This window comes from Chaetodon trifascialis, chromosome 7 (genome assembly GCF_039877785.1).
Source record: "Chaetodon trifascialis isolate fChaTrf1 chromosome 7, fChaTrf1.hap1, whole genome shotgun sequence".
NCBI lineage: Eukaryota > Metazoa > Chordata > Actinopteri > Chaetodontiformes > Chaetodontidae > Chaetodon > Chaetodon trifascialis.
In genome coordinates this window covers 27,313,142-27,326,057 of record NC_092062.1, presented here as the reverse complement: position 1 = coordinate 27,326,057, position 12,916 = coordinate 27,313,142, and the positions used below count along the sequence as shown (strand labels likewise).

Sequence of the window (12,916 nt, the reverse complement as noted above, 5' to 3'; positions counted from 1 at the left end):
AACACACCTTTGACATATTTAAGTTGCTATGATGAACATGTCCGGATAAAATTGGCTTAATTTGGACTCATGTTAGTGTCCACTTCATGACTCTCAGTCAAATATTCACTGTCCTCCTGGCTTTGTTTTGGTCTCCACCAGCTCCTGAGGGAAATATCTGGCTCTTTAGCTGATAATTCTTCACTAACTGTGTGTGTCAGTCATTTGTGTAGATATTTACTGCTGAAAGCAACACTGATGAGTTGTCACTACAAGCAAGACCCTCCACATGTGTAGTGATATGATGCATTTTTCAGTAAGACGTTTTATTTAGGGAAAGTTTAATGTGAACTTGGAAGTGACAGGAAACAAACCTAATGCACAGAGGACGCTAAAGGTGGAAATCAAAAGGGGCTCAACAACACTTTCTTCTCCAGGACATGTTAATCCAGCCATGATTACTTTGTATGCAATTATATTTCGAATTATGATCTCCTGAGAAGTGCAACAAATACATTTAATTCTGATCTGCAAGCCTTTCAATCATGCATGTGAACATATCTGTAATCTTAAAGTCACAAAGAGAAGATAAAGACTTAAAGTTTGTTTTTTCATCTTATTTTCGACTCTTCAAACCTCGAACATGTTCGAACAATGGCACACGAAGTGCATGGTGCTGATACACAGTGCAGCCAATGTCTGTTTGCACGGGACAAACATCTGAACGTGATGCGCGCGGCGGTCGGCGTGACGTCAGCTGTCTCGTGCGGGCGGACAATGCGTTGAAGCGCACGAGCAGCTGTGCGCGCACTGAGGGCGCAGCGGGGCCTGCAGCAGCAGCGGCGAAGGGAGAAATGTAACGAGCTTTTTCTCCATGTTATCGGCACGAAGAGGTACGTGTGCAACAAACGGGCTTTATTTCCGTTTTTCTTTTATTTGCTCTTAATATGTTGATGTGTGTGGCGTTCAGGGGCGATGGGAGGGAGCCGCAGCTTCAGTGCGGTGAGTCAGCCGTTGTGTTTATTCTGGTGCGGCGCGGGTGTGCTGTGGTGTGTACTATGTAGTATTTACTATGTAGTATTCATATAGGACGATACTGCTTGTTAGTTTCGGTTAAATGGATGTTGGTTATAACGTATGTCTGCCTTGTTAAGCTGCCCTGAAGCGCGTTTATCGCATCATATTTAATCACATTAAAATGCGTCGTGACGCTCGAGCGGAATGTAAAACGCGGTGATTGTTCCTCCATCTCATCTCAGGTGCTGACGGACAGCAGGTGATGCACCTTCTGGAAAACAGGTGCAGGTGTTGTGCACATTCTAAGCTCAGATGATGTGGGGTTAATGCTGGAAAGCAGCTGGCAGGGACGATAGAAATACAAATAAGACCTCAGTCACACCTTATTATGACTCCCAGCTGAGCAGGAAACAGCAGCAGAGGTCAGTCATCACACCTTTATGTGCTCCAGGTGGTCCGTTTAACTCTTTCATAAGGGATTCATTCATGTAACCAAGTACAATTTTGAGGCTTAAGTATTTCCATTACGTTATAATTGTACTTCACTACATGTTTGAGGTAAATACTGTACTTATTACTATACTTATTGATAGTTTTAGTACCTTCGCAGATTTAGTAACTACAAAATACAAATCAACTGACAAATTGGGATGTATTATGGTAGGAACATAAAATTATTAAAACCATCTCCACCTTTTCCGTTTGTAACATTAAAGTGAAAATTATAGTTTAGTGACTAGTTATAATATAGTAATGTATATGATTCTGAAAGAGGCCATACTGCATAATGAGTACTTTGATACCTTAAGTATGCTAAAACTTTGGTACTGAGGGCAGGACTTTAGTATTGTTACAATGTAGTATTGCTACTTTTACTTCAATAAAATATATGGATACTTCTTCCACCACTGTAGGTAAACATGGGGTGTTGTCAAGAAAGAGCGACATCTGGTCCACCTCAAAAGGATGATTTCACTTCCAGTGTCTCTGGTAACTTAGCCAAAAGGTTGTTTGTCTTCCAAAAACAAAAAATGAAGAGACAAAACAACTTTCAAATCACCTCTCAAGTCAGCTTTTACCAACAAGTCAGTATTAATGGAAGGCTAAATGTGATCTAGTTAAAATTATACCAATGAATTTAGAATTAATATGTCACAAGTTAAATATTTACAGTGTCACACGTGACACCATATTGTTGACACTGACGTACATACACAGGCTCAACTGCAACGCTTCAGTTTTAATTAAAACACTGGTTTCACTGTTAAAACTGTCCCCACATCCCAATTCATAGCTACATATGCTTCACCTCACCTGTTGCTCTGCTTTGTCCCCAGGTAATCGTGAAAAATGGAGGGAGGAAATTTGTGAGTATACCTCTGCGTTTACACTCAGTTTCACTCTAATCAATGAGTTCTTCCCAGATCATTATGGGAGCCGTCACGACATTGGTCTAACCCCTGTGTCATTGCAGTGGCTACTCCCGAGACTATCTGGACCGCTTCATCCAAAGCCAAGACTCATCTGTGGTGAACAAGTTCCAGCAGAAGTACTGGAAAACCAAGCAGACGCTCATCAAGGTCACCGGGAAGAAAGAGGACGAACATGTGGTGGCGTCGGATGCAGATCTGGATGCCAAGCTGGAGGTGAGGAGGAATGTGAAAGTGTTGGGGCTTGTAGTTTTACAGCATGTTAAGTGACTCAGGGAGCAGAAACCGCAGACCTCGATCACGTCACAGGAACATTAAGAAACACTGGAGATACTTTGCCTCCGGTGGACGCTGCAGTGACTAAAATGGCTTTTTGATTCACACTGTGCCAGCACTTGCTTGAGGCTTAGAAACTTACATTAGGCTGCCTCTCTAACCTCCATCATCTGTGCCTGCGTTTCATGAGTGAATTTAATGGCTTAAATCGATAACTCATAAAAGCTGGAACCTTAAATTAGGCCAGGTCCTCGATAAGAATGGCGATAAACCATTGAGAACTGGATATCTACAGAGCAGATCAGAGCTCATTTTTAAAGCGTTGATGTGACATTTTAGCACTTCCATTTTTACTTCATAAAGGCATTAATGTTGTATCACATCGACTCTGTAGTTGTTGAAATCAATGAAGTATTATAGACTTCCACAGATATCCGTGGTTTGTCTTCGTGAAGGTAAGAGTTACCTCCCAGTATAGTGTATTACACAACAAGTCTTACTTAACCGAGGATAACTTCCACAGTGACCAGGCATTTTGTGTTTGACTTTGGTGTTCTTCTGCTCTGCAGGTCTTCCACTCTATCCAGAGAACATGCATGGAGCTGCTGAAGGTCATCGAGCAGTACCAGAGGAGGATCTGCCGTACGTACAAACAAACTGCATAAGTCTTTGGTAGAAACTCTACGTCACTAATTAAAATGTAAACTGCTGACAAGGTGGGTCATATCAGTGCTAAGAGAGGCTTTGATCGAGAGTTGTAAATCTTATATCTCATTCAGGAGAGAGTTGTCAACTTAAACTAAAAACACGAATATCTGTCCACCAGTTTTTCACCAATTATCCAGATGTGTTTCATGGTGGCAGCAGGTTAATCAAGGTAGACCATCTTCCAGGTACTTCTTGTTCTTTGCAAAGGGGTAGCCGCTTCTAGCTCCTTAACACATGCAGTCTATTCCTGAAATGTTCAGGAACATTTCCTGCACGGGGTCATCTGTCAGTGGGCGCAGGGACCAGATCCTCACCCAACATGTTCCTCAAAATAATAAGAGACGTCTTTTACCGCATGCATGTACATCAAGCTTTGTTTTATAGTTTTATAGTGGTTGACATGCATAAGCGTTTAATTATCGCCATCTGCTGGACTGTCCCTTAACCGGCCTATTCAGGCAGTGCCTGAAAGGTTGTCCCAGTAATTCACCCAGAACTAAGTGTGACAGAGGCTTTAGCTCATCGCCTGTCTTGTCTTCAAGGTTGAACTGAGACACCACGTCAAAGAACTCCGTTCAGGTCTGTCTGGTAGCTTCATCAGATGACATCTCTTTGTCTTCACCAGCTTTAGCCTAAGGTGCTCTGGTACCGGCTGCACTGTGAACTACTTCATACTTCAATGTCATGGTTGTTAAGGATGGTGCAGGACCAAAACACCACTCGGGTTCAGATCAAGCGGGCACATCTTCCCAGTTAAAACCATCCATTATAAATGTGAGTGTGCAGCAGCAACAGCTTTTCTGTCTGTGCTAAGCAGGTGCATCTTCTCAGTCTGCAGGAAAAACACAGCGCTGCTTTGCCAGGGATTCTCAATATCCTCATACACACCGAGTGCCTGTCATCAATTTTGGTTAAATTAAACCTTCGCCACGGGCAGAGCTGAAGCTGAACTGACAAAACAAACATAAAATGTTTGATTTTGAGAGAAGCTTCTCTCAATGACACAAAATGCACATTCTGTCTCTTGCTTTAAGTTATATATTGGATCAGACAAACTGGTCGTACTTCTACTAGTTGACGAGGCAATGTTAGCACAGTAAGGTGTGTTTGCAATAGCGAGAGCTTGACAGTCAACGAACATGGTTGGCTGTTCCTGCTGCGGCCGCTGTGCCTCAGTTTGACCATCAGAAAGGCACACAGTAGACACGGGAATAGAAATCATTGGGGATGTTGTTACCACAAGTGACTTTCACTGTGAAGAATGCCTCCAGTAGAAGCCAGCCAAAGTTTAACTAGCTGGAACTGCTTCATGCTCAGCACTACCTCTGGCCACCTGCCCCATCAGTGAGGTGACCCTCAAGGTGGCCCTCAAGGCTGCAGCCCAATGCTGCTTCTTCAGGTTGAGCCTGACAGGCCTGGCCACCAAGCACTCATCTGAGAGTTGCCCTCCAAAAACACTGCTCATAGTCTGACCCCTCTCCTGGTAACAATTCGCCTTGTGAGACCCTACCTGGAGCTGTTGCCCCCAACAACACAGCTGCCAGGGTCACACATAGCACCGAGGGATATTTGTGACTGAGATGAAAATGAGAATATTAATGCAAATCCTAAAAAGTTATCTTGAATATGAGCCACTCTAGTTCACTGAGTTTGGATGGTAATGTTTAATTTCATCTGACAAAATCTGCAAATCAGGTTTTCTAAGTTTGAAACTGAATTCAACATCTGTACTGTGCAGTTCTTTCCCAGGAGGAGAACGAGCTGGGCCGTTTCCTGCGCTCACAGGGCTCACAGGATAAAACCAGGGCCGGAAAGATCATGCAGGCCACAGGGAAAGCACTCTGCTTCTCCTCCCAACAGAGGTAAGAAACATAGAAAATCAATCAGCAGTGTAAGTATGACAGATGGACGCCACGTCCCTGTGAAACATCCACATAATTCACATGAAAGTTACAGCTGCACAAGAAATAGTTTCATGTAAAAGTGAGTCAGTTTTGTCACTAATATTACAAAATGGAGTAGAGGAGTGTCTCATATGTCTATTATGTAAACTAAGACTTGATATTCACTACTTAGCTTTTGTTTGGTTTGGGTTAGGGTTAGGGTTAGTTTGCTTTGTTTTCCTACTGAGAGGGATCAACAAGGGGGGCCCTGAGTGACTCTGTTAAGTGGTTTTGGCCAGACTTTCAAGCTTTCGGCCTGTTGGGGAAGTACTGAATTTGAGACCTTTTGGGTTTGTAAAGAGTCTTAAGACTGTATTGTGCACTATAAAGGCAAAAATAACTGTGTATGACAGTCTAGTGATGTCCAAAACTAACGTGATCTTGATGATGAAAGTCAAACTTCTCGCATTGCAGCACCTTAATACTTGTTTTAACACTATGTCCTTCAGGCTGGCTCTGAGGACCCCTCTGTGCCGTTTGTACCAAGAGGTGGAAACGTTTCGCTATCGAGCCATCTCAGACACGTGGCTGACAGTGAATCGGATGGAGCAGTCCAGGACTGAATACCGCGGAGCGCTGCTTTGGATGAAGGACGTATCTCAGGAGCTGGATCCAGACACACATAAACAGATGGAGAAATTCCGCAAGGTTCGTCCTGACATGCAGACATTTTGCCAGGTCGTAGCAGAAAGCACAGGTGTAAGTAATAATGCAGGCAATCACTGTAGTCCTCTGAGTTTTGCTTGTTTCAGGGATAAGAGAAGCATCTGTGCTTTTCTTGCTATGACAAATCAGAGTCTGTACATCTGTGCACCAGTGGTAACAAGACAATATTTGTACACAATGTATATACATCATTTTGCCATTTAATCTAAGATCACACAAACAGGTTTTAACAGGAAAAACGCTATTACAGAAAATGCCACTAGAGGGCATGCCACGCCATCAAATAGACGTCCCTTGGTTCAAAGTATAACTGCCAGACCCCAGCATGCTTTAATCTGCTTCACTTGCACAAACTTGAACTCCAGTGTTTGTTTTCAATGTTCAGACCTGTGTGATACACAATACTGGCTGCTTATCTCCGTTCTCTCATCTACTGTATCTCAGGTTCAAGCCCAGGTGCGCACCACCAAAACAAGCTTTGACAAACTGAAGAACGACGTCTGCCAGAAGGTAGACCTGCTGGGAGCCAGTCGCTGCAACCTCCTCTCTCACGTTTTAACCACATACCAGGTACGCCACAGATCCCAGCTGTGTGCATTCCTCTCCAGTGATCTGAAATAGTGTTTTCAATGACTCTACCACATGCGGAGAAGGCAGGAAGGAAGACAAACACGAAGGGAACAAAAAAATACAAGACACTGCATGGAGCTTTAACTATCAGACCATGTGACGAGCAATGGTGGACAATATGGCCCTAAAGTAGTATCACAATATTTTAGTTTTTTTCTAGGTTTCTTTCTATTCTTGACATGACAAAGTACAACTTGCCAAAGATTTGACGATGCTCTGCTGAGTCAATGCAGTTTGTCTGCTCGGTTTAAAGCTCAAAAAAGCTGAGCTCTCAAACTCAACCAGGTGCTTCTGCTGCTGCATAACGGTCATTATGTCAACAATTCGTAGATTGGAGAAATAAACAGAGTGATGTGAATTATTACTAAACACAACCAGCTGAATGTGCTGCCTGGCTTGTTCTCCTGTTTCAGACGACACTTTTGCACTTCTGGGAGAAGACGTCCCACACTATGGCAGCCATTCATGAGAGCTTCAAGGGCTGTCAGCATTATGAGTTCTCCACACTGAAGGTCTGAGAGCATCCTGGAGATCTAAACTGTGACACTGCTCAAAGTAGTTCTGCATCTCGAGAAGAGGCCGGTAATTATAAATGGTGACTTGGCTATTCTTTCAGACCTTACAGGACCCCATGGACAAGCTGGCGAAGAAGAAGGGGAAGAAGAAAATTAAAGCAGAAGACGTAAAGAAAGCCGAGACTGCAGACGACCAGTGAGTTTTTCATCTCGATCTTTACTCATGCAGGTAGACCAAACACAGCGCATGACAACAGTCTGAACTTAAACACTGTATTTGGTATATGAGCAAAATGTCAAAAACTGATCTTCTGTTTGTCATATTTATAGACTCATCTCACTCGTAAATGAAAACACCAGCGAGGAGACCAGAGAAGGTAAAAGACAACACTGCTAAATCTTTGTATTATATACTATATACTATATACTGTATAGACTCACTATGATGTTCTGATGATTATTTTCTTTATTAGTCTGAAAAATGTCCAAAAATAGTGAATAATTTGGATCCTTGAGCTCAAAGCAACGTCTTAAACTTTGGACCAACAGTTTAAAATACAGAGAAATTGATTTTGCTATCATGGGAGCCAAAGAAAACACACACATTTCAGAGCTGGACCCAGTAAAGTTTTGGAAGTTTTGCTTCAAAATTGAATAATCAGTTATCAAAACTGCCAATCAACTAATCAATTACTCAATTTTATGAGCTCTATCTTACTTACTTAAATGTCAGGATTCCTTAAAAAAATATGCAAAACTGAAGCAATGGCGAAAAAATGTGAGTAGTTTGTGGAAAAAATATGAAAAGGACACAAGTTTAAGTGTCCAAATGACAAAGAAATCATCAGTAAAGTGACTGTAGTGTTTTTATATGACTCTGCATCACGGCTTTGGTCCTCTGATCACTCTGCCTGATCGTTGTAGGTCATGAAGATCCTGTCTCTGCCTGTCCAGAGTTAGAGGCAGAGGAGAAGGACAGCATGGCCTTACTGAATGAGATCCTGGGCAGCATGTCTGTGGACGAGGGCGACTTCTCTCGAGAGTGGACGGAGGTGTTTGGAGACGCCGATGACACGAGCGCAGCATCGGGTAGACCAGCGGAGGCCCAACAAAAGGAAAACTCCTTCTTTCTACCGTCTCAGCTGCTGGACCAGAGCTTGAATAATCTACAGTCTTCCCTCTCAGGTCAGAAAATAAGAGTGTGTGTGTTTGTGTGAGCCAGAGAAGCTGTTTTAGCCGTCAAAAGAGTTTTTCCCTATCAAATGCGACCACTTAAGGTTTCCACCAGCAGAACTTCTCTCCCTGCTGAAGCCATGCGAAACCATAATGAATATGAAAATCTGAAATAAGTACGCCTGAAAAGTGAAGTTACACTGTTCTTCCATGAGTGACAAATGTGCAGCTAAAATTAGCTGCTTTTCCCCTTTGTAGCTAAATATTTCCACTCCGGGAGAAAAGTGGCTTCAAAACGATTTATCGAACCCACGTCTGTCAGAGTAATAGAAGGAGGCTATTACAACATGGCAATTAGATTTGCTTACCCATAGGTGGCTGCCAACGACTTTCCATTTCATCTGGCTGGGCACCGGCTGCTAGCACCTCATCTGCTTTTGTTGGTTTGGTTTTGCCCATTTTTGATTTAAAGGATTGTGAGTAGCCCCACTATAAAGCTATAACGAAACAAGAACCTACAGTTTGCATGTGTTTCCTGGGCGGAATTGTGGAGCTAGCATTTCAGAGTTCATCAGCGTGGTCACGCACGACGGCGAAATCTAATTCCAGCATGGTTCAGAGTCACAGCGTAGGAAATATCCGTTTAGTTCCACATTGATCATCAATAGGAAAATGATGGAAAGAGAAGTCTGGAGCTTTTTCAAACAAACTACATCAGAACAGGTCGAGGAGAAGCATGTGGTCACCAGGACCCGAGGCTGGCGAGAGGAGTCCAGCTGGTCAGCGACACACACTCAGGCTTGATCAGTCTTTTCGTTTTAAACATTCACCGTGCTCGACGTTTTCCACGTTCATTGATGTTACGGCTTGAAGCAGAAACAATCGCAGTATGTCGACAGGAACTGTCAACAGAATTCAATCAAAGAGCACAGAACTTGGTTAAAGTGTAAAAGGATTTTAAAGAACTCTGTGAGCATCGAGCCGGTTCAAGCTGCAATCAGTCTGCAAGTGCAGGAAGGAGATCACACAGCTGGGACTGACTTATAAGAGCAAAAGAACTTTTGGCAGAATGCAAGGAAAACATCAGGTGCATGCTCCGACCTGATTTAACACTTACAAATGTGGCCCCGTGCTCTCAAAACACTCACTGATTTACAATCAGGTTCATCTTGTTTTTCATAACCGACATATTTTACAAAAGCACAAAGCGCTGCAGGAAGGAGCTTGTTCAAGAGGTCGACGTCGAGAATGTAAGGACCAGAGTGATATGACAGTCAAAGAAGTTACTCCTGCAAGAAGCAGCCTCAAATTAATCTCGACTGGAGCCCAAAAAAGGCGAATCCTGGAAAGAGCCGAGTTCAGAGGGTCAAATAAACTCGACTGATTCTTGACTATAGAGCCATTGGCTCGAGACCAAGAATGTGAAACAAAGCTATAACAAATCTTTAAAGAAGAAAATCCCCAAATCCTCAAGAGTCAAGCACAGTCAGATGCAGTCACACTCAAGGCATTTAAACTCAAATGGCTGACAACAATTCTGTGAAGATTTTCAGCCTTTTCACTCGAGGGACATTTATCGAAAAGGCAGTAAACATTTCATTCATTCTGCTTCCACACCAGGACAGCAAAGGGAGGACGAGTCGCGGATGCTGGAGCTGAAATAGCACAATGTACTAATACACAAAAATATCCGAAGACTTCAAATGCCTGTTTGGTCATGAAAGCCTGCTGGACTCATGCGAGTTCAGACTGTTTGTCACAAAACACAACATCAACAGCACATTCCAGCGTCTTCCCTGGTGGTATCTGCTGTTGCTACATTCTGTATTTTCTGCATACACAAAGGATGAAAGCAAAAATAAATTCGCCTGAAACAAGACCTCAAAGTTGTAATTGCAGCTCTTGGCCTGTGTTTAATAATCCACTAATGATGTCAGACACGATTCTGCCGTGATGAACGTTGTGATTGTTGCTGTTTGTGTGTCTGTTACACAATATCCATCCACATCAGCGGCGTGCGAGAGGGCGTGATGATTTATTTGTTGAATCATGCTTTGGCACGTCAGGCGTCCCCTGTTGATTAATCGAAATCTGCGTCTCCGTTTCAGATTGGGCCGGGATCGTTCCACAGCCCGTCACCCAGGCAACAGAGCACTCATCTGGAGCCAATCAGAACCCTTCTAAGCCAGCAGTGAAAGGTAGGAGCGGGCCAAACGAGCAAAACATATGAAAAGACTTGAAAGAGAGGGAGACGTGTCCAGCTGAAACCTGTGTTTATGGGAATTTTCAAAGTATTTGTGGGTAGTTTCCATTCAGAATTTTGGATCTCAACCAGATGTAGTCCTTTATGAGACAAAGGGAGGTGTTTATATTTTCACCCTGTCTTTAAACGTACAGCAGCAACATTTATCCTTCGTTACTCATTTTACAGAGACAGCAGGGACGTCCACAGACCTCTCCGCGTGGTTCAACCTGTTTGCTGACCTGGACCCCCTCTCCAATCCCGATACGGTCGGCAAAACCGGCACAGAGCACGAACTTCACAACGCATAGGTCTTCCTCAGCGTCACGGTGATCTGACATGGGTTCCTTTGTTAGTGGGTACAGCAGAATACAGCTGCCACCACGACCAGAGACCAATCTGAACAGACACACGGCTGAAATGAACTTGAGATAGAGCTGAAAATTATTAAAATTTATAATGGTAGAAAAAGCACTGACCGTGTAAAAATACTGTTAGTCCTGCATTCAAAATTTGACTTAAGTAAAAGTACAACAGTATAAGCATCAAAATAAACTTATAGTACTCAAAGTACTCCGTACTCAAATATTATAGTATTGGATTATAATCACTGATGCATTCATGGGCTCATCACTTTAATGCTGCAGCTGTCAATGCTCCACCCCCTCGGGATCAATAAAGTTTTATCTTAATCTATAATATTACAACATGATTTTTGTTCATCTGAATCTGCAAAGCAACTAAAAACCAAAGTTATAAAGTAGATATTGTGGAGTAAAAAGTAGGTTTGTCTCTGAACTGTATTAAGTAGCAGAAAATGGAAAAACTGCTAAGAAGTACTTGAGTAAAAGTACTTAGTTACTCTCCATCACTGGTTATATTAATTGGTCATTCACTGCTCATTGCTGAAAAATACCAAATATTTGCTGGTTCCAGCTTTTCTTGATCAGATGTGGGAGTAAATCTTTGGGAAAATCAAGCAAATTCAAAACGTTATCTTGGGAATAATAACAGACATGTTAATCAGTAATACAAGTAGTCAATAGTTGCAGCACTAACCAGATCTTTATCTTGTTATAACGATATATAAAGGTCGCGTATTATTCTTCAAATTCTCTGAAATGTCTTTATAAGAAAATGTAGTTAATCACAAAAAGCTGGTTTGTTGTAATAACATTAAATATAATTAATGCGTTTTATTATATTAATAATAATGTTATTACAATAAACAGATGTAATTTTTGTCTCATGGTGGCAGTATTAGCGCTGCTGCAAGTGTCCCACTAACAACCACCAGCTCTCGTCCTTTCCGTTGTGAAAGAAATGAAACATTTACAGGACGACCTTACCGAGCCTGCCGGCTGTTCCGCTGGGTTAAACGTTTAATGTTTAGTGTGGACGCCTCCGTGAGAGTATGGAACAGGAAGCCTTTGACATGAGCTGCCTTCTGTGGTCTCTAGTAGCACTCACGCTTTATTTTTGATTATCATCACTGAAGTATTCAAAGAGGCAAAAAAAGTGCAGAGTGAGAAAAAAAACAGTGGAAACATGACAAAGACCACAGTGCAGCAGTTCATGTGTTCATGAATTAAGCAACATGTGGCGTGAAGTGATGCCGTCACAGAGAAATATCCAAAAACAAAGTGATCAGCTCAGCCGGTCAGCTGATCAGAACGATCGGCTTCAGGGTGAACTGGAGACATCCTGAACTCATTTCTTTCTTCAAACAGCAAAGAGGTCTCCTTCTTATCATTTCTGTTTGTTTGCTTCATGCTGTATTTGTGATCCCCTTAAAACTGAAAATACACATATGGTTTATTTATGACTGCATGTTGCATGCCTTGTTTTCTGTCATCATGTGAAAGTGTGACTGAATGAACAATAAGTTTGTATTAATGTGGGATTTTCATCAACGTTCTTCATCATCTGACACGGGTTTATTTAGCTCAGTTCTTGGCTTTCATGGGTAATAGAACACAGTTTTCAGTGTATTGTTTTCAGGGCCAAACTGACTGAGTGATGATTTTGATTTTGACTACAATGCTGCATAAACTGAATCAGAGTCAATGCCTTAATCTAATCATAAGTCAACAATATAGAACCTCATCAGAATTATTATTGGGTTCCTTACACAGTGTATCAAATGTGATAGTAGATTTATTTTGTTGTAACTTTTTGATGTTCAAAGTCATGTGACATTTGTTAATATTTAATCATAACCAAACACATTGATTGCCTTACCTCCAGTCCTATTTGTATATAAATGCCATGCTTCTGAATTATGAGCTGACGTGTCTGCCTTTGAAAAGATTACATACCAACCCAAAAAAAGAGATT

General features: G+C 42.1%; 1 protein-coding gene across 2 annotated transcripts; it reads left to right on the top strand.

Moving 5' to 3' along the window:
- Nucleotides 1-743: 743 nt before the first annotated feature.
- ica1 (islet cell autoantigen 1) lies at nt 744-12,912 on the top strand. 2 transcript variants are annotated; one of them, XM_070966200.1, is made up of 13 exons: nt 744-872; nt 2,334-2,363; nt 2,471-2,642; nt 3,272-3,344; nt 5,149-5,272; nt 5,803-6,001; nt 6,464-6,589; nt 7,063-7,161; nt 7,266-7,360; nt 7,495-7,541; nt 8,089-8,349; nt 10,446-10,535; nt 10,769-12,912. In XM_070966200.1, the coding sequence occupies exons 2-13, from the start codon at nt 2,347-2,349 to the stop codon at nt 10,888-10,890; spliced, it is 1,425 nt and encodes a 474-aa protein (XP_070822301.1). In that variant the 5' UTR covers nt 744-872; nt 2,334-2,346; the 3' UTR covers nt 10,891-12,912. The 2 variants fall into 2 exon arrangements, with proteins under 2 accessions (XP_070822301.1, XP_070822302.1); XM_070966201.1 differs by having other exon boundaries at nt 771-872; nt 8,119-8,349.
- Nucleotides 12,913-12,916: the final 4 nt, after the last annotated feature.